The 19,442-nt window shown below is 38.6% G+C and overlaps 3 protein-coding genes across 4 annotated transcripts; 1 reads left to right on the plus strand and 2 right to left on the minus strand.

The window, feature by feature from the left end:
- Positions 1-274: 274 nt before the first annotated feature.
- Positions 275-2,170, plus strand: LOC141680585 (1-aminocyclopropane-1-carboxylate oxidase homolog 1-like; the record flags this gene model as incomplete). Its single annotated transcript, XM_074486771.1, has 3 exons — positions 275-667; positions 902-1,279; positions 1,787-2,170. Coding segments are annotated over 3 exons (1,020 nt in total), but the record flags the coding sequence as incomplete, so codon positions are not given.
- Positions 2,171-2,693: 523 nt separating this feature from the next.
- LOC141678037 (uncharacterized) lies at positions 2,694-7,347 on the minus strand. Its single transcript, XM_074484224.1, has 6 exons — positions 6,865-7,347; positions 4,334-4,451; positions 3,875-4,239; positions 3,655-3,786; positions 3,472-3,570; positions 2,694-3,375 (listed from the first exon to the last, which is right to left on the minus strand). Exons 1-6 carry the CDS (start codon positions 7,275-7,277, stop codon positions 2,904-2,906), a joined length of 1,599 nt encoding a protein of 532 aa, XP_074340325.1. The 5' UTR covers positions 7,278-7,347; the 3' UTR covers positions 2,694-2,903.
- Positions 7,348-11,290: 3,943 nt separating this feature from the next.
- LOC141679141 (nudix hydrolase 17, mitochondrial-like) lies at positions 11,291-12,821 on the minus strand. Of its 2 annotated transcripts, XM_074485643.1 has the most exons (5): positions 12,477-12,818; positions 12,229-12,340; positions 12,011-12,094; positions 11,774-11,902; positions 11,291-11,630 (listed from the first exon to the last, which is right to left on the minus strand). In XM_074485643.1, the coding sequence occupies exons 1-5, from the start codon at positions 12,545-12,547 to the stop codon at positions 11,538-11,540; spliced, it is 489 nt and encodes a 162-aa protein (XP_074341744.1). In that variant the 5' UTR covers positions 12,548-12,818; the 3' UTR covers positions 11,291-11,537. The 2 variants fall into 2 exon arrangements, with proteins under 2 accessions (XP_074341744.1, XP_074341743.1); XM_074485642.1 differs by having other exon boundaries at positions 11,774-12,094; positions 12,477-12,821.
- Between the last annotated feature and the right edge of the window lie 6,621 nt (positions 12,822-19,442).

Consider the following 19,442-nt stretch of genomic DNA (forward strand, 5'->3'; position numbering starts at 1 on the left):
AATTTAAATCAATCATTTCTTGTTACATGTATTTTCACATATAATTGTAAATAATAATTTATCGACCTTTTTATATAATGATATATATTTTATACAAATATTTAAGAATTTATTATTTACATTTATCACAACCGAACACATCATATTTTTATACAAAATAAAAAACAAATATTTCTCTACAAAGTATCAAAATGCGTGAAAAAACAAGCAGCTCCCTAAAAAAAATATTATAGTCATAAATTAGGGAACACAACCAAAAGAATGACATTTTTATATCCCTCAGCTCTGCAAGCAACCACTCGTGTACCCCATCACAACAATCCCTCGCATCTTTCACCACCCGCCCGACACATTACCCGCCCGGAAACACGACCCGAAAAGCCGACCCGATTACAAAATCCCCGTCATCGATCTCTCTGGCGATCGCGCCGCCGTGATTGATCAAGTCCGGCGAGCTTCGTCGACGCTAGGGTTTTTTCAGATAATTAATCATGGAGTTGAGTTATCGAAAATTAACGGTTTGATTTCGGCGATTAAAGCGTTTAATGAGCAGCCAATGGAGATTAAATCGCAGTTTTATCATCGAGAAATGGGGCACGGAGCGTCGTTTCAGACTAATTTTGATTTGTTTCAGTCTCGAGCTGCTAGCTGGCGCGATACTTTGCAGGTTAGTTGTTGTTCGAGTCGAGTTTGTTATCGAGTTTTTAGAATTGAACTATTTTTGTGAATTATACTGAAATTTAAATTGTTAGCAATTTACTTTTTAGAATGTTATTAATGATTGTTTTCAGCGATTCGACCTTACCGATGTGAATAAGTTTATGTATAATTGTTGTGGTGTTATAAATTTATTAATTTTTCTAGCCGAGGATAGTTTAGGGTTCAAATTTTGGAATTGCAGGTAAGGCTAGCACCGATATCCCCAGACTGGAATTATGTTCCAGAGGTTTGTCGGAATGAGGTGGCCGCGTGGGAGGGAGAAGTGATAAAAGTTGGTGATGAGTTATTGGGATTGTTGAGTGAAGGATTGGGGTTAGATAAAAATAAATTGAAAGAAATGACATGTCTGGATGCGAGAATGATGGTCAATCATTATTATCCATATTGCCCACAAGCGGATTTAACAGTTGGGATTACATCACATACAGATCCTGGAGTAGTGACTTTGTTAGTGCAGAATGAAGTAGGTGGTTTGCAGGTTAAAAATGGGGAAGATGATTGGATTGATGTGGAGCCCGTTCCTGGTGCATTCGTGATTAATATTGGTGATATTCTTCAGGTAATCAGTTACTACAATTTAGTTTCTTAGTATAATCTATTTGATCATCCAGTGCACTAGTTTTTATAAGTATTTGAATCCCAAACTTTAAATGAATCCTCAATTTGTTAATAATACTTGTCCCTTTAGTATCTTTGGCATATTTTTAAGAATTGTAGATAAAGTATTTACATGATATTTTTGGAAAGTTTTGTGTTTAAATGAAGATTTTTTTAACTTTTTACAAAATGACTTATGAAAAGGAGTGATTTTTCAAAATTACAATGCTAATAGTCGGCTAATACCGAGGAAGTAAGTTTATTTAATTCAATTGTAATCATGTCTTGCTGTTTCCTTTCCCAATAATGTAGAGCTGTAATTTTCATGTGGATACAAGATAGATTACTTATTTCCACTTCAATGTATTTTTGTAGTTAAATCTTAAATTATAAGTTTTGGTTCTAAACATCAAGTTTTTGTTTTTTTATGGTGGTGCTTATCTATTCAATATTCAATACAACTTTGTAGATCATGTCCAATGATGAATACAAAAGCGTACAGCATCGAGTACTTGCCAACCCCTGTCAGGAGCCACGAGTTTCAGTTGCAGTTTTCTTAAACCCAGCAAATAGAGAAAACATATATGGACCAATACCAGAGATTGTATCCTCAGAGAAACCACCCGTTTTCCGAAATTTTTCACTGACAGACTTCCTGACACGATTCTTTACCAAGGAGTTGGATGGGAAGAGCTTGATCAATTACTACCGACTGTGAGTAGAATGATCAATACAAAAGCCAACATTATGTATTCAGCTCTGGCAACTTATTATGATTTGGCTTGTACAAAAGAAAAAAAATTCTACCCTTGTACTGTACGACAAATGAAAACTGTCAATTATAGTTTACAAACTGCCAGACGTATTTCAGTATTATCAAGCATCTAGTTCTGATGGCAATGATTCTGAGAGAACTCGTGTAAAATGATGTGCCAATCTACAGCTGAAAACTGCATGTAAATTCTGGCGAAAATGATAACAAGCTGGTTTTTATAAGGGTGAAATATTGGTTTATTTAGTTTGCTCGATATTAAGTGCTAATAAATTGGTTTGCAGTTTCAAGTGCTTCATATTAGTGACCCTGCAGGCTGTAATCCAATATTGTTTGCAAGAGGTATTGCTCATTTTACCGATGCTTATTTTTGCGCAAATCTGAAGAAAGCAGCTAGCAGAAGAATTTTTTTTAACGACAATAAAATTTGTAAACAAAAAGAATTTGGGGACGTCGACATACTGTTTTTAGCCTAATTTTATTGAAGGTTACTCATTTTTAACAGAAATCTATAAGGTTTAGATGGTTTAGGACTGTACAATCTTCAGCTTGAGGTATAGATGGTAAAGGCATACATAAATTTTATGGAATTGGCCCTGTAAAGCGTCATTTCTATGAAAGCAATGGGAATCACAACAGAAAATGGGAAAGGTAGTGAAAAGCTAAAAGCTACTGATTACTGTAGCCGCAGCTAGCTAGTTCAAATCTACATACTTCATGTGCTGTTCAAGCAAAAAAAAAATAGTCAAAATTACAAAAAAATGTTAAAAGTCTGCAACACAGTTGTTCACAGAGCTCATTTTCAATCAATATTTCAGCCTTCAGATCCATTACACCCAAACCATCCAGCCATCTCTTCATCTTGAGCAGTTTCAGAAAACTTTCGACGTCTCTCCATTATGGTAGCCTTAAACTCATCAGCATTTTCTTTTGCTTCAAATACGTTCTTGTTCCTCTCTGCCATTTCTTGCTTCCACCTTGCTTGCTGTTGCACATTCTGGGACAGGTCTGTCTTACCTCCCACTACCGGAAAATCAACCAGACTAGGATTCACATTCCATGAGTTGGAAGCATCTTGGTCTTCCCTCCCATCTTCCACAAATATCCACTTATTTTCCCTGGCATCTTCAACTTGTCTCCCTTGTCCGAAATAAGGCCTAGATTGACAATTCTCGCCATTACTGTTATTTGTGAGGGTAGAAGTGGCAAAAGAGTTGGATGCTTTTGGCCGTCTGTGATCACATTTCAAACATGCCATATTTTTCCGAAAGTTGATATAGTTGCACCTAAAAATAAAAATAAATTAAAATTCTACTCGAAAAGAAACTATGCAGAGGTCCAGTTTGCCTTTTAATAAAACAAAGATATATGTATGAACTCACGATTCACATTCCCACTCTCCAGGATTTATTTTCCGCGGTGGAGGCTTTTCTTTGCAGTGATAACATCTTGTATTCTTCGCAAAGTTAAAGAAATTGCATCTGTCAAATTGTAAACCTTGATTAGAGAAAGGATCCACTAGGAAGACCATAAAAAGCATAAAATATAATTGTCTCTAGCATTACGTCTCACAGATCCAGTCACCCTTCTTTAGTGGAAGATGATCTTCATCCTTCCCTAATTTTTGTAGTCTTTCTTTGTCTAATCGATCACACCGCAAGCACTTAATGTTTCTAGCAAAATTTAGAAAGTTGCATCTGCAAAAGTAAAGGTAAACACCATATTACGAACATCAATGAAATATTCACCAGTAATGCTGAAAAATCTGAAACAATATATTATTACGTGGGGCATATCCAATCACCCTGCTTCACTGGAACACTATGGACTGGACTTCCCGCTTTAATTTGACTATCTGCCTGGTGGACTGAACTTCTTTCCATAGATGACTTCCGCTTGGAAGGGCTCTCTTTTGGTAAATTATCATCAAGTTCAACCATACTAAGCTCCACTGAATTTTTAAGTATTCTTCGAACTGATTTCTTAACCTTTTCATTCAGACATTGCTTGTTCTCCACTAGGCCAGTAATGGAATGAAGCCCATATGTTAATACAAATCTCATGACATCCACAGTCCTCCCCCATTCATCTTCACGTGCCTTCACATACGCTCTCTCGCAATCTCCCCTTAATGTGCAGGTGCTGCAAACCTACTAGAGTTCCTCTATTATTATAAAAATATAATGAATATTATTCGGATATAAAGCTCGATAGGCAGAAAAGTAAAGAAAACTGAGCACATACAGTTCCTTCATCTATTCCCACATGTGCCCTGAGACGCTTCCCAGAATTGACAACTTTCCTGTCCAGGCTAGGACATCCAGATCCTGCAATCACCTGAATATCTTTTCTTGATAAGGACCTACAGCCAAAGGCACAAATAAATAGTAAGAACCAGAATTTATCAAATTCCATGCAAAGACTAGCCAACAAGATATTCCTCCCCATTCTTACTATCACACACATGACAAAACAGGATATATCACCGTGGTAGATTTATGATAGTGACATATCAAATAAGAGAACACCAAATATATATGTTACTGTGGACTGCATCAACGTTAAACTAGCTGGACTTAGACACAACTTTAACCTCTAAAAATGCTAAACCTAGGTCATAGATGAATCTCTCCTGAGGCGCTTGTTAATGTATTATTAAACAAAGTCTATCTATTTCTATGACTATATAGAAATGTTGTATAGATCCATATTCTTGTTTATTTTGACCTAAAACCTAGTAAGTTATCATATTACTACGTAAGAAAAAAAAGTATTTTGAATTATAATGGGTTATACATTGTAGTCTTATTCAATAGCAATACAATCACAATAAACAACTATTTAAGATTCAACATAGGCAATATCATCTACTGACCTTGCTTTATAAATAACAGATCAAATAATTAAATGCTAAGTAAAGTCGAACTCATATATTAAGTGGTCACATAATCTAAAATGATCCAACTTGAACCACTGTAGTCACGGAATGTATTGTTTCAACAAATCAGAAAAGAATACACTATATAGTAAATACCATAATCTCAACAAGTTTCGAGCAAAATACCACAATGGGAGGATGATGTAACATAACACATGCAATCCGCCTCTGAGATGCACATCCAGAAAAGAGGTAAGCAACTCCAAAATGAGTATTTTGGAGATGCGCATTTGGGAGATACAGAGCTACAATTTTTCACTTCAAATGATACAGAATTTTAGACTTGCATATCATCACATGCGGAATTAAGGCCAAATTTTTTAAAATTGTGGTATTTTTGTTCGACATATATTCCACCAATATATTAAGTTGGTTTTAATCATACATCAGAAAGTTCAAAAAGATAGCAGCTCAAACATCAGACGTGGAGCACTCATGTTAAAAGTGTTCAAATGATACAGTTAGAGTTACACATTGATTAGAAGACACTATAAAGTAACCATCAGCTGCCACTTAACCATCCGCGTCACTTGTCCATTCTACCGTATGTTTTATCTATGCTACAGAATGATACATTCATATCTATGTGACTCTACTGAGACAACTTGGAGTTTTGGGGAAAACCATCAAATGATCTTATACATAAACAGTACCCCTAACTGAAAGCATGTTAAGGGTAAAGAGTGGTTCATAATAGCAAACCCACTTTGAAGCAGTAATAAGGGTGTAAATGTTAAACTGTTAAATACTAAGGCCGTAAGAGTAGGGGTTTCGAACTTGACAGCTTTCCTAGTACCATCTCAGTTAATGAAGATTAACAGGTTAAGAAATAGAATTACATAAAAAGAAAACTTTACAACTTCACTTCTTCATCTATATTACGTTCTACATACATGATCTACTCAAATACACACACAGTGCTCATATATCAACTAATAAGCAGGAGCTGCCGCTTAGCTGTACTAAGTGAACCCAAAGCCAGGTGCGAAGTGGTTGTTTCCGCGGCTACATTTGAAGTTGAAATGTAACGTATATGAGCTGCTACAATTACCTATTTCTTGGTAAACAGTTAACACCAACTTGATAAATATATGTATGGAATCAGCGAGCAATTTTAGATTTAAGCAGTTATATAATTAACACACAAACAAAGTAGAAAATACACATTTAAATATCTCATATAGTTCAACTATCAAACATGTAGTATATGCAGTAAGGATCACTCACTACCCCTCACTATATGATAATTTTAAAACTTTAAGGTGTCGTCCCCTTATCATAAACCCATAAAGGGTATAGAGTGGAATCATAAACCCATAAAGGGTATAGAGTGGTGGTGTAACAAACCCAACCGGGAGCTATAATAAAACTGTACAAATAAAATTGTAAAACATTGGGGTAAGAGTGTTCGAACTCAAGAGCTCTCCTAATACCATCTCAGTTAATGAAGAAGAACATATTAGTGAAACCAATTTTTTTTTAAAAAAAAACTTCACAACCTCACTACTTCATCTGTACTACATTCAACCATTCATATATGATTAATTTAACTACATATACACTGCTTATGTATCTAATGGTAAATGACCTGATAACAAATTTCTAACAAACTTTTTCCCTCTCCGCTCCATCTAGCAACACTTCATTTAAAGTCGCAATGCAGCTTATCCAAACTGCTGCATTTCTAATATTCGGATACATGGTCAACACCAACTCGATCTACGCCATTTAGTAAACAATTTAACAAACAACCAAGAAAATAAATAACACAAAACACACATTCTAATTTCTCAGATAGTTCAACAATCAAACACATAGTACGCATTACACAAACTACCTTATAACATCGAACCGATGGCGCCCGAAATTAAGACAAGCAGTGCGTATTCGATTCGCATCCTTCCCACCCAATTCTCCTTCTCCAACCTCACCAAAGTACCCTTTCTTCAATAAATGCTCCATAAACTCCACCCATTCAGGCCACTGGTGAGATATTTCCACACTAGCCTTCTCTTTCGACACGCTTTCTCGAACAGATGGCTCTTGAAATTGGGTGTTTTTGGGTTCTGTTTTTGATGATCGGAGGTCTTCAACTTCGTTCAATATGAAGTCTATTGCAGGGTTTGAAAGTTGGGTGGGTTTTATTGAATTGTGAAAATTGGAAATGTGGGTTTTGAAAATTAGAGTTTTTATTAGGGTTTTGAGGGTTTGAATTTGATTATTGTTTTGGGTTATCATGTGTTTGAGCATTTTGACTAGGTTTTCAGTTGTGTTTGGGTCCAGTTCTTGTAACAAGTGTTACTACTCCGTTATGCTCTCTTTTGTGGCGGGAAACAGAATTTTATACACTGTTTCAAAGTCCTTGTATTTATATTTTAAGGGGAAATATTTTTTTTTGTGTTCCGCGGATATTTATAGCGAAAAGGGTTCCGCAGAAAGAAAAAAAACTTTTCCGACTATAAATATGTGCGGGATATAAAAAATTTACTTAAATCTCAGCACTTATAATATAGATACGACACCCCTGGAGCAGTATGTATTAGATCCAATAAAGGAAAATTTTTAAGAATTAATCAGGTTTCAATTATTGAATTGATTGAGTACTTAATCGAAAATTAATCGATTGAATCGGGGATTTTTATAATACTTTTTATGCTACATGGTTCTGGTCCCGGCAACCGAGCCGAAAATATAGCATCATCTAATAAAAAAATTCTTGAATATTTAATTTCATCTTAAAAGAAGATAGAGTCCTTACATCCTAAATACTAAATAAATCGTAACATGAAATGGGATGTTTTTATAAATCCATTTCTTCAGATTAAAATTAAATCATTATTAAACTCATACATTAACCAATTTTTGCAAAAAGAATAATACAATATTTATTAAAATACTATATTAATTTAGATATGAATAATTATAGAGATTATGATATAGTAAATATATATTTGTTGATAAATAATTAATATAATCATTAAAATATATTAATTATAATTTAATATTATATCTTGGTCAGAGTTTCGAATCTCATGAGAGGAGAATTTATAATTATGACTCATGAGTCGGAGTCTGTCGTTTAAATGCGGTTTACATTTGTTCACGTGGTTTGCAGGTTTTTGTTCACGTGTTTTGCAGGTTATTGGCTGAGCCTGCCCAGGGCGTTGGTAGCGATTGCGAGTTATCTACGATAAATAAAATATATTATAATACATTTAATTTTTATTCCGTTTAATCATTTCTATTAATTCTCAATTTTTAATTAATCTAAAATCAGTAGCTCTATCAATCTTTTTTAATTCCCGATTTTTACGACACCGACCGTAAGTGAGACATGTCTCATAAAAAATAACTCTATGAGCTAAAAGTAAATTATGAACAAGTCCTCTGTAGGCTGCACGTGCCTTGTAAAATTAGAAATTAAGCAATGTCATGGAAACTTAAAGAAATAAATCAAAGACTACTTCCTGATCAGTATGTTTCAATTGCATTCTAAATACATTGTAATACACAGAAATGGTTTAATACTATGAAATGTTTTTACATTCCAAGTACATTGCATTAGGATACATGCAATAATACAAAGAACTTGTCAGTCTATCTATTTTTCTGCTATGCCAATCTTTACCACTTCTTTGAATAAAACCAACTAGTAGCAACTAACACCTTCACGCTTCAACATTAGTAAGCTTTCATCTGCAGAAGTTATGTTTATACTCAGTCCATTCAGCGCCACCATAGACACATAACACATGTAGATGATGTAGATTTGATTAATACCAGTTGACTTCGTGTACCTGAAGATCATTAAAAGTATTATCATTCTTATGAAATTTGTTCTTTGCTTTCAGGATGTTTGTCATTTAATTATATTTAGGTTGAATAACATGCTCTCTTTTATTTCCAATAATAGAGTTCATGCCTTTTACGTCTTCCACTAAAGTTCATGAAGGGGAAAATCTATAATTACGTGCACACATCAGTAACGGGATGATGCAGGTGCATGCAACAGTCAGAAACATGCAACAACAGAAGAAGTTGTTCAAGTTCCAATTCTATCAGCTTAATTTTAAAAGTTTATGGTCCATAGAAAGTGCGTATACCTACTTCTATACATATATCCTTTAGGCTATAGCTAGTTAAATTGACTCCGGCTACCTAATACAGGAAAAACTTAAAGTTTTGAATCAAAGTGTACAAGTACAATGGCACATATTACTAGTCCGGTAGCATCAACATGTTTGATGTGAGTGATAACACTTCTATACATCCTTCATTTCCAATAGAGGGAGGTATACAAGTTTGTCTGTTACATCTGTTGAATTCTATAAGATTTTGTTGGGACCTTCCTTTATTACCTTAAGTTTTTAGTGGAACTGGTTTTTAACAGCTTCCACGCTTACCTGATTCTTCTAATACTTTTTCCAAATGAGAATTTGCTCCTTTTTTTTGACAAAACCAAAAGTGGATTGCTACGAATATTTTCATAAAGCTAACAGAAACAAGTTATGCGTGCGCGTGTGTGTGCCTGTGTGATGGCTTATACTTGGCTCTGCGGAATTTAGATGATCCGCAGGAAATTAGATGAATCGCGGAATATTAAAATAATTGAATTTATAGAAGTAATGTATCATGAAAATGTATATTTAAACTCTGATTCGTGCATGTCGCATGACATTGCGATTGTTGAGCAGAAGACCTCAAATTCCAAAAGTCAATTAAGTTCATATCAGTGCTGCCTTGCAACTTGCAATTCTAAAGAAGTTAAAGATTGTACAGTTGGCCAACTAGGTAGGGCTTTCTGAAAGACATCTGGTCCATAAGTGATGATTATGGAACGTTCATTTACGACCATATGTAACAAGCTATAGATAGAAAAATGAAGTCCTGAAAGAGGGCTGCAATATATGATGGATAAATGAATAACTATTATGTAATTTCCCCCGGCCCATTTGATCAGTTCTAATGTTTGATGCTTGTTTTCTTATATTGCTCATCTTTGACAATCAGCAGTATATATGTGAATTCATGCTTCAAGTTCAAGATCAATATATACCAACATAAAATAACATAATACAGCTGAGTTGCAACTTGCAACTTCATATTAAAAAAACATTCATAGAAGTCTTGAATTGGCAAAGGACATAAGTAATGGTGCTGGTCTTCTTATGCTTGCTCTTGTGCATATTCTCCTTGTCATCTAACTCGATCTTAGGTCAAGCTGTTGCATGGCGCCATTTAAAGAGTCTATGCTTAACAGCCTCCTCCGGTAATCCAGCAACGACAATAGTCGTATCCATATCATTCTCCTCATCCTCAGAAGATTCCTTTAAAGGCTCGCCTATCGTTTTGTTAATGTATTTTTCCTAGTTGACATTGTGCAACCTTTTCTTGCTCTGGCCCTGGTTCTTTTCACCTGCTGCATTGATTTGTCATCATCTTTGACTTGCAACCTTTCAAGCTAATATCCTGCAAGTTCATATTAGTCTTACTTAGCGTATGTGTATCGTGGGTATTCGACACTATCAATGTAATCGATTTCCAAAGCTAATTTCCAAACAGCATTAATCTGATTCAAAAGTTATGTGATCCTAAGAATGAGACATTAAATATGCTTCAAATGTTGAATAATCCACCTTCATCCTAACCACAAATTTATCCAAATGCTCAGGCAAAAGTGTCACAACAAAACCAGGTCTAAATAAACGGACATCAAGCTGCAGCTAATGTATCATTATCAAAGGAGATGCGCTTTCTTGTAATCAATGCTTGCTAAATGCTAACGAATACCGCGAATAGCCCTAAAAGAGAAAGGAGTGTCACTTAGTTGAATCCAAATTTTGACACATTCGTTAGACTTCTCATTGTGAAAGTACTGCTCGCATTCAACCATTAAAGGACTACGCTCATGAATACCGGTTAACATGATTTCAACACTAAAAAATCTAAAAAATCATATAACTCAGAATGATGTTAAAACACAATTGATAGAATACCCTATAATACTTTTCGACCATGTCTGCAAAGTTCATACTTAAAGTCTCAGCAAATGTACCAACAAGGTTAGTTTTCCATACCCTATCAGCATTGCATTTTGCGAAAAACTAGAGTGTGGCTTAACTAACACAGAGCCATTAGCTTTCGTCGTAATAAAATCAGAGTGGTAAGTTAAAATCTGCCTATAGGTCTCATTAGAAATAATATTCGCATCAGATGCAGAAGCATATTCAGAATCATAATCGATAACCAAGAAAGACAGTACATTGCAATCGAATTTTTTCTATTTCTTCGAAGAAATTAATGTAATACAATGATATATACATGTACCATGATCTAATCTGTTAACCAGTTCTTTTTTGATCACCAAAGAATAGCTATATCTGGCACTACATATACTGACGGAACTCTTCTCTCCCTACACTATATAAATGTACAAAATTGCGAAGGTTCAGACGCATCCATTTTTGGTCAGCTTAAGAAATAAGGTGAAACGTCTTCTTTGTTTTGCTTTCAGCCGGATGCACTTAGCCTATCAACTAATCTGTCTAGCGCTTCTTTCATCCACGAAGCGTCGCAAACTTCTTTAGCTTCTTCGACAGTCATCTACAAGATCGAAAAAATTAACACTTTACGTCAAGAGTATAAGATCATGTTGAGACCTTCCCCTAACACCTTAAGATTTTAGCGACCGGTTACTTAACACATTATAACGATATGTAATGTGTGTCTTAAGTGAAGAAACATACCCATACTCTTTGCCGAGAGTTCTTTTCAGGCCAAAGCTCGAGCTGTTCGGTGACTAGTAAAGGAAACATGTAACCCTCATGGTATATGTCGCGGCTTTTGCTTTTGTAACACCATGTCCCTAATTCATGCTGCACCATAAAAATTACGTCCCGGTTAAAATTAAGATTAATTCGATGTTGAATAATATATGATCCATTTAATTTTCCCGAACATTTCAAAAATGTGCGGTTACTTACTTGGACATGGCCAACAACCCCGGCTTCTTCAAGGGATTCCCTAGATGCTGCTTCTTCTACAGATTCATCAAGTTCCCAACCTCCCTGCAAATCAACAACATAAACATTTTTAATCAGTTAAGTAACATATACAATTTTTAACTTATAAGTTACTTATAAGATATCTCAAACGAGATCCTAATGATCACGACATGTAATTAGAGGTGGCTTGTAATTACCTTTGGGAACATCATTTTTTGGCCTTTTTGTGAACTGACTACAAGGACTTCTAATTCATAATCATCATCATAAATGTCATGATTCCCGTTTTTAAATCTGTACGGAATACATCTGCACAAATGTGACAATCTTGTTATTACTGCATACTTTAGAGGGAGATCTAGATCAAGAATAATTAAAAAAAACATAGGAGATTACTAATTTTTTCATATATACTATATAATTGTATAGATAGTTAGATACTCACCCTACAACAAGACGACGACCTTTGCTGTATTTCTGTAAATGCCTTCCTGTGCGAGAAACTATACACACCATTTTTCTTGCTTTGGAAGCTTGACTAAAACCAGAAAAGAAGAAGTATGTGTATTGCTATATGGAAGGTTTTTAACGAAGAACTCAGATTCCCGACAAATAATAGTTGTTGATATATGAAAACTTTTCGAAAAGTACTCAGATCCCCGACAGATGATTGTTGCAGTTTTTTGACGAACAATGGAAAGATGATCTGCTATTTAGATACCTTGAGAGCTCTCTATATATGGAGCAAGTGAATGAGATGTATGTGCAAGAGATGTGTATTTATAGACTTTGTTTGACAAGGCCTTTGTTTTAAATAGACATGAAGAAAACAAAAAAGGTGGGCGTTAAAAGAGCGTATCATTCGTGTGTTATTCATAATTAATATGCGTGTTTTTTTATAAGAATAGAGTGGGAATATGCATACAACAACTAACACGGCGTGGATGCTTTATTAAATTTGTGGTAATATTAAAACAGGCTAAAAATAAAGTCCAAGACATGTATGGGATATTTATAGTATTATTAAATTGAGGAATATAAGCTGGAAATAGATCATTTTGCGTGTTAGGCTCACGACTCAAGTCGCTAGCTAGCTGCTTCATTCTCATCCCTTTATATATTTTAATAAAATAAAATTTTAATTCGCCTGTCTCTTTCTCAGTTGCTTCTTCGAACTTCCTTTTTCATGTCAACCAAGTTTATTTTCGTTGCTGTTCATTTCTCATGTCCTGTTAGTCATGCATGCATATGCAGGCTTACGCAAGACTGACACGTGGAACCAGAATTTTTAAACAGATTTAATAAAATAAGCATATGCTAAATTTTGGAAATCATACCGGATTTCAAAATTTAAATTTTACACAAAATCAGGAGTAATAAAACAAATTTCATTCTAATTTTAGAAAAGTCAACCAAAATTGTAATTTAAAATAACATTCCTCGGTGGTACATGATCTACCATTTACATCTGGTACGAATTATAAGAATGGAAAAAATCAAATATGAAATCTGTAATTTATTATGCTTATCTAAAATCTTAAGGTGTTAGAGAAATATCCCAATAAAATCATATATTTAACACTCCCCCTCACTCAAAAGCCCATTTATGGGCCGAAGAGTGAAACACCGGCTGCCTTTAGTGTCCACAATAAATTGTGAGAATGTTGGAGGTAGCTGGGAATCAAACATTATTTTTCCCGCCAGCCTAAACTCTGATACCATGTTGAGTAATCAACTCATCTAAAACCCTAAAATGTTAGAGTAACACACCAATAGGATCATAGTGGTAACTGGTAAGTAATAAATTTATTTAGAAAGTAATGCCCGATTGGTCATCAAACTGTAAATCTCACACGGCTAGAGCAAACGTAACATCAAGGCGAGTCGGCTTCAAGTGGTGTGATTAATTTGTTTGTTGGCGACAGATATTTCTATCAACATGCTCATACTGTTTTCTACTCGCTTTATCCAGTATCCTTTTATCAAAATTTTCTAAAAGAAGTAGCGTTCCACAGTACAAGTCAATACGTGTAAAGAGTCCATGCACATACATGATGCAAGTTTTGAGATACAAATACTTGTTTCTATTTCTACTTGTTTTCGTATAGCATATCTTGATTTTGTGTAAACAAACCACTGATGTGTTAGATAAAATTTGCAGCAAGTTTTTAGTACTGTCAGTCTATACTTTATAAATGTTCATTTTTTGCATAATAATATGAAACAAGTTTTTGTAATTATTTGTAATTATTTTGAAACAAGTTTTTGAGTATTTAGCATTAATTATAAAGTAATGTATGGAGCTGGTTTAGTCTAAAACACGTTTGAGATAGATATAATAGACAAATACCGACCACATGATCCAGATTGTAAGAGTTCTATACGTAAAGATGGAGTACAAAAAACAAGTGATGAGAAATAATCGCAAGAACAACACAATTTACAAGGAACGTGTGGGTTTGAATGGTCGAACACACGTGAACTAGAAAAATACTTTGTTGTTTTTATTTAAATTGCTTTTTCTCGTATATTTCTCAGCTGCCGCCATGGCCAAAATGTTATTTTGCTAACTGTTATAGGGAGAATTTCGTATAACAATGTGGTAGAGGTTAATGGGCGGAACAAATATCAAGGATGGTTTTCGAGGGCGGAGTAAGGTTGTTTGGTGGTGGCTGAGCTTGTATGTGGACTCCTTAAGAAAGAATAGGGTTTTTTATTCTCTGTCAAGTGTCGACTCATGTCCCATACAAGTGCCTACGTACCCTATTTATAGGGATCAAGCCTCACGTAGTTCTTGGGGAACAAGTCACGTAGGCTAGGGTTAGGACTCTTCAGCCCGTGCAGCCCAAGCCCACGATAAAGCCAGGCCTTCAGCCAATTAGTCACGTAAATCTCGATCGGATCCACACGCTTCCTACAATCTCGCGGCATCTCCGCAATCCTTCCTGTGATTGTAGGAACAACCCGTGTCGACCCCGAAATCTACGAGCAACTCAGTCATCTATGAGTCACTTTCCATGTTGCACATAAAGTCTTTCGATGCGGCCCGGCCTGGTCACCTCGGCCCGCACCGCCTTCAAATAATAAATATAATGTTACCTCCGTTTCTATAAGATGTGGGCTCATGAGCTCAGCCCGCGTGTGGGCAGCTAAGCCCACCTCGCATGAAGGCACCTGAGCCCACCTCGCGTGGGCACAACCGAGCTCGGCTCGCATATGAGAGCCCAAATGACAAATGTGAGCTCACCTTACATGTGTGAGCCCAGCTCGCATGTCCTCACTTGAGCCCAGCTCGCATGTTTGAGCCCAGCTCTCATGTCATGAGCCCAGCTCGCATGTGAACCCAGCTCGCATGTTACGAGCCCAGCCCGCATGTGCTGACCCAAGTCATATAAATCCATGGATCTAGCCCACACACAAGAGTCCAGCTATTTAGTGCACCCACAGGGACCTGTTTAGGGCCCATGGCCGAAAGCGGGCATAACAACAACCCCCCAAAATTCCTGGTCGCATCTTGAGGCTAGGTATTTTCTAATCTTTTTATGGCCTCGCAAGTGTGAGCCCACCAGGCCACACCAAGCCGCCTCGCGTGTCTCGCCTCGCATGCCTTTCATCTTTGCATTCATTTTGACAGCCGTTGGACAGCTGGCGTGGGGATTCGTGTCATCTTATGAGATGACGACACGTGTCGCCTCCTCCTTTCTCTCTCCTATCTCCTATAAATATGTGAGATTTCAATTCATTTCTCACATTTCCAAGAACACTTCCTGAATTGCTGCTCAATTTGCTCAAGGATCTACCACGACGAAGATTATCATTTCAACAAGAACCGTCTACCGGCGGCGATATTCTCCGGGACCAGATTCATCAGGATCTTCATACACCTCTCCCACAGGTACTCTTCGATTCGAGCCCGTTTTTTATTCATGCTTTATTCACGCACACCATGCGAGCACACACCACCTGTTCGATGCGAGTTCACACACAACCACAACGCGCGATGCGAGTCCTTTTGCTCGTTTAGATACTTAGGTGCGATCCCGTGTGAGATGTGAGGACACTTAGGTGCGATCCCATACTTGCTTTTTTTTTTCTTTTTAGGGCCACACACTAATTTTCACCATCTTTTACAGATGTCGAGTGCGTCTTCAGCCCGCTCCTATGGATCATCTCGCTCTTCCTCGAGCCCGGCTCGCACCTCTGCTAGCCTGGCTTGCTCTTTAGCTACTCCATCTCCATTAAACCAATACCCTCCTAAGCAGCGAGACTCCAAGGACTTCCAACGCGAGCTCACCCCTCAAGGGGCTTTGAACATTGCCAGAGTTGAGAACTCGATGCGAGCAGCTGGATCCGGCTCGCTTGATATTCACCTCGACCCGAACCCTGAGGATTTTACCAGGGAGAAGAATATATATAATTGGAGAAATAAGCCCGTGGACCTCTCTCATATTCCAGCCTCCCTTGGGGTAGAAGAGCTGCTAAACCGCGAGCCTGCTCCCTTGGATAAAGACCGAGCCGAGGAGATTTTAAGAGAAATGGCTGAAGAGAGGGCAGCCCGTCTGAGGCAAGCAGCAGCTAACCACCTCGACCCCATTCAACCTTGACTCAGAATCAACTGACAGCGACCTGGGGAGTGCATACTATGACACCAGGAAGAAAGGAAAAGAGCCTGTAGCTGCTGAATATCCCATCCTGGGACTCGAGGGTAAAGAGGACGACTCGCATTGGTCTTATGACTCTCCCCAGAGCGAGGAGGTGGCAGATGTTACAAGTCAGTACAAGATTTGTAACTATAATTATGCCCCCGCGGCCTCTCCTGAGCCTTATGTGCCTCCTGCCCAGCCCGAGCTCGAGGGTGAGATTGTTTTCAAAAGGCAGATCATTCCTGATGGGGAGGAGAGCTCAACTGCAAACGAGGAGGTTAAGGTGCTCGCTTGCCGCGACCTGCCTACCTCGCTGACTCAGAAACATCTGGCCGAGCACATTGAGCAGTTTCAGCTCGAGGGCCATATTGTCTTGCCCCTACCTCATATGAGATGCTATAGATTCAATCACTCGGAGAATGGAGGCAGGGTGCCTCGCATGGTCTTGTCCACCTTCCTATTAAGGCTGGGAATCTCCTCTCCTCTTCATCCCTTCATCAAAGATGTTTGCGAGTACTTCCAGCTCGCACCCCTTCAGATCAATCCAAACGGTTATCGGGCCGCCCTCGCATTGTACATCATGTACCACAAATGCGGGTACCCTTCTCTAACCGCGAGGCAGCTGGGTTACTTCCTCCATTTGAAGCATTCTCCTAACGACTTTGGGTATTTCTACTTCTCTGTCTGGCCGTGCTTCAACAAGAAGAACCTCATCCACAACGGGCCGAGCAACTCAGGGAAGTGGAAAAGCCCTTACTTCTATATCCACGAGGTGCCTCGAGTCCAGACTCATTTTTATTATAATCCATGTAAGTTCTCCTGCCTGCTCTCGTCTCTTCTACCATAGCTCTTTCCTTTTAACAAGAATTTCTTTTATCTCCAGCCACCCCGCCTCGCACTGTCCTTGTGGGACAGGAAAAGATAAACGCGGACAGTCTTCTAAACCTTCCTAAGGCGGACCGGGACATCCGAAAACTCATAACGACCTCCAATCTGGTCGCATGTGGGTTTTTGAAGGAAGGAGTGAGCTGAATCCTCAGAAGAAATCTAGGAAGAGATCCAGAAAGGGTAAGAATATCGGGCCCGCACGTCCGGGCCTGGATGCTCGCATGCGCGAGCTCGTGTGCTCGTGTGCTCACTTTTCCTGCATGCATCTTGTTTCACATCGCACTTTAATTCTCCGTATTTTTCACCTGCTCGCATTACTTCTTTCCTTTGCATCTTGCTGTGACTAATCTATTGCTTTCTTGTTTTCTTTTTCAGAAATGGCCATCTCCCCTATCCCCTTCATGGAAGAGGCTGAGCAGGCTGCGGCCTCGGGCCCAGTTCAGCCCGCAGCTGCGAGCACAAGGGCTCGATCTCAGGCCAATCCTCCGGCCCGCATGACTACTCTCTCCGAGCATCTCAAGGATTCAGGGCCCTCTCCTCGACTAAAGAGGCATAGAGGTAAAGAAGGAAAAACTGGCGAGCCTGAGCCAAAGAAAGCTGCTCCCTCTGATGCTCCTCTTCCCTCTTCTTCTTCTGCCAATATGGTTGCGACCACATTCGGCCGGCTCGCCCAAGGTCACATTAGCGAGCAGGATTTAAAGGATTGGTCTTCTTCTGCTCTCGAGGTTAACCAGGATGCACTCTCCCGAGCCGCGGCCGAAGTATACTATCGTCAGTTATCTAAGGCTCGAGAGATGCGAGCCCTCAGCCAGACCAACACAAAGCTCGAGGCTAAAGTCAAGTCCCTTCAGAGTAAGGTCGCTGAGCACGGGCAAGAGAAAGTTACGCTGGTGAACAACTATAATCAGAAGATAGTTAACTTGAACGCTGCTCACGACAAGGCCCTAAGAGAGCAGAAGGAGGCTCATGACCTGGCTGCTGAGGCATGTAAGAAGGAGAAGGATGCCCTCGAGGAGAGGGTGCTCGAGCTGGAGGGATCAGTCTCTGCCCTGACCGAGGGCCGTGAGGCCGCCCTTGCTGATGCTAGGAACCTGGGGGCCAGGAATTTCATGAAAGTCTTTATGAAGAAGGTTCCTGACTTCGATTGGGCGGCTCTGGGTGCGAGCACAGTGAGGCATGCTGACAAGTTAAAGCTGGAGATGGAGAGGGATGCCCAAATTGCTGAGGAGGCTCGGCTCGCGGCCGAGAAGGCCCAGGTCGCTGGTGAAAATTGTGAGGGAGCAGAGGCTGATAACCCTTAATGTAATTTTGATTAGAACTAGACTTTTGACTGGGTAAGCGGGCACCCCTCTCGCCTCGCGCTTGTATTTGAAATATTCTGCCTCGGGGCATAACTTATTTAACTTTTGTTTGTATAAAATGTCTAAGTTTTTTGTGCCCGCGTATGTCTTTACGGTGCTAGCTGTTTTTTTTTTTTTTACCATGCTTCTACTGACCAAAAAGTAATCATAACTCTGGCCGCTTATGGCGAGCGTTACCCCTTCACTGCGAGCCCAATTTATTCAGCTCGTGTCATTTGTTCAATCAAACAACCATTGAAAGAGAATGCCAAGTGGAACAAGCCCGCATCGACTCGCAGGTGTTGTAGGTGTGCTCGCACTAGGAGTTCGCATGTGTCTTCTCCTCGCATCATGCGACTTTTAGTATGTTTGATGGAGGGCTGGGCCCCCTGGGTCGCATTTATGATTTTGAGGGCCAGGGTATGAGCTCGCATCGCGGGCCTATATCTCTATCCACATCTTTTATCTACTATGTGTTCATATTTGTCTAAGCGGGCCGTGGCCCGGCTCGTTTCATGTTCTTGGCATCAAGCGGGTCGG

The sequence above is a fragment of the Apium graveolens genome, chromosome 8 (genome assembly GCF_009905375.1).
Source record: "Apium graveolens cultivar Ventura chromosome 8, ASM990537v1, whole genome shotgun sequence".
Taxonomy (NCBI): Eukaryota; Viridiplantae; Streptophyta; class Magnoliopsida; order Apiales; family Apiaceae; genus Apium; species Apium graveolens.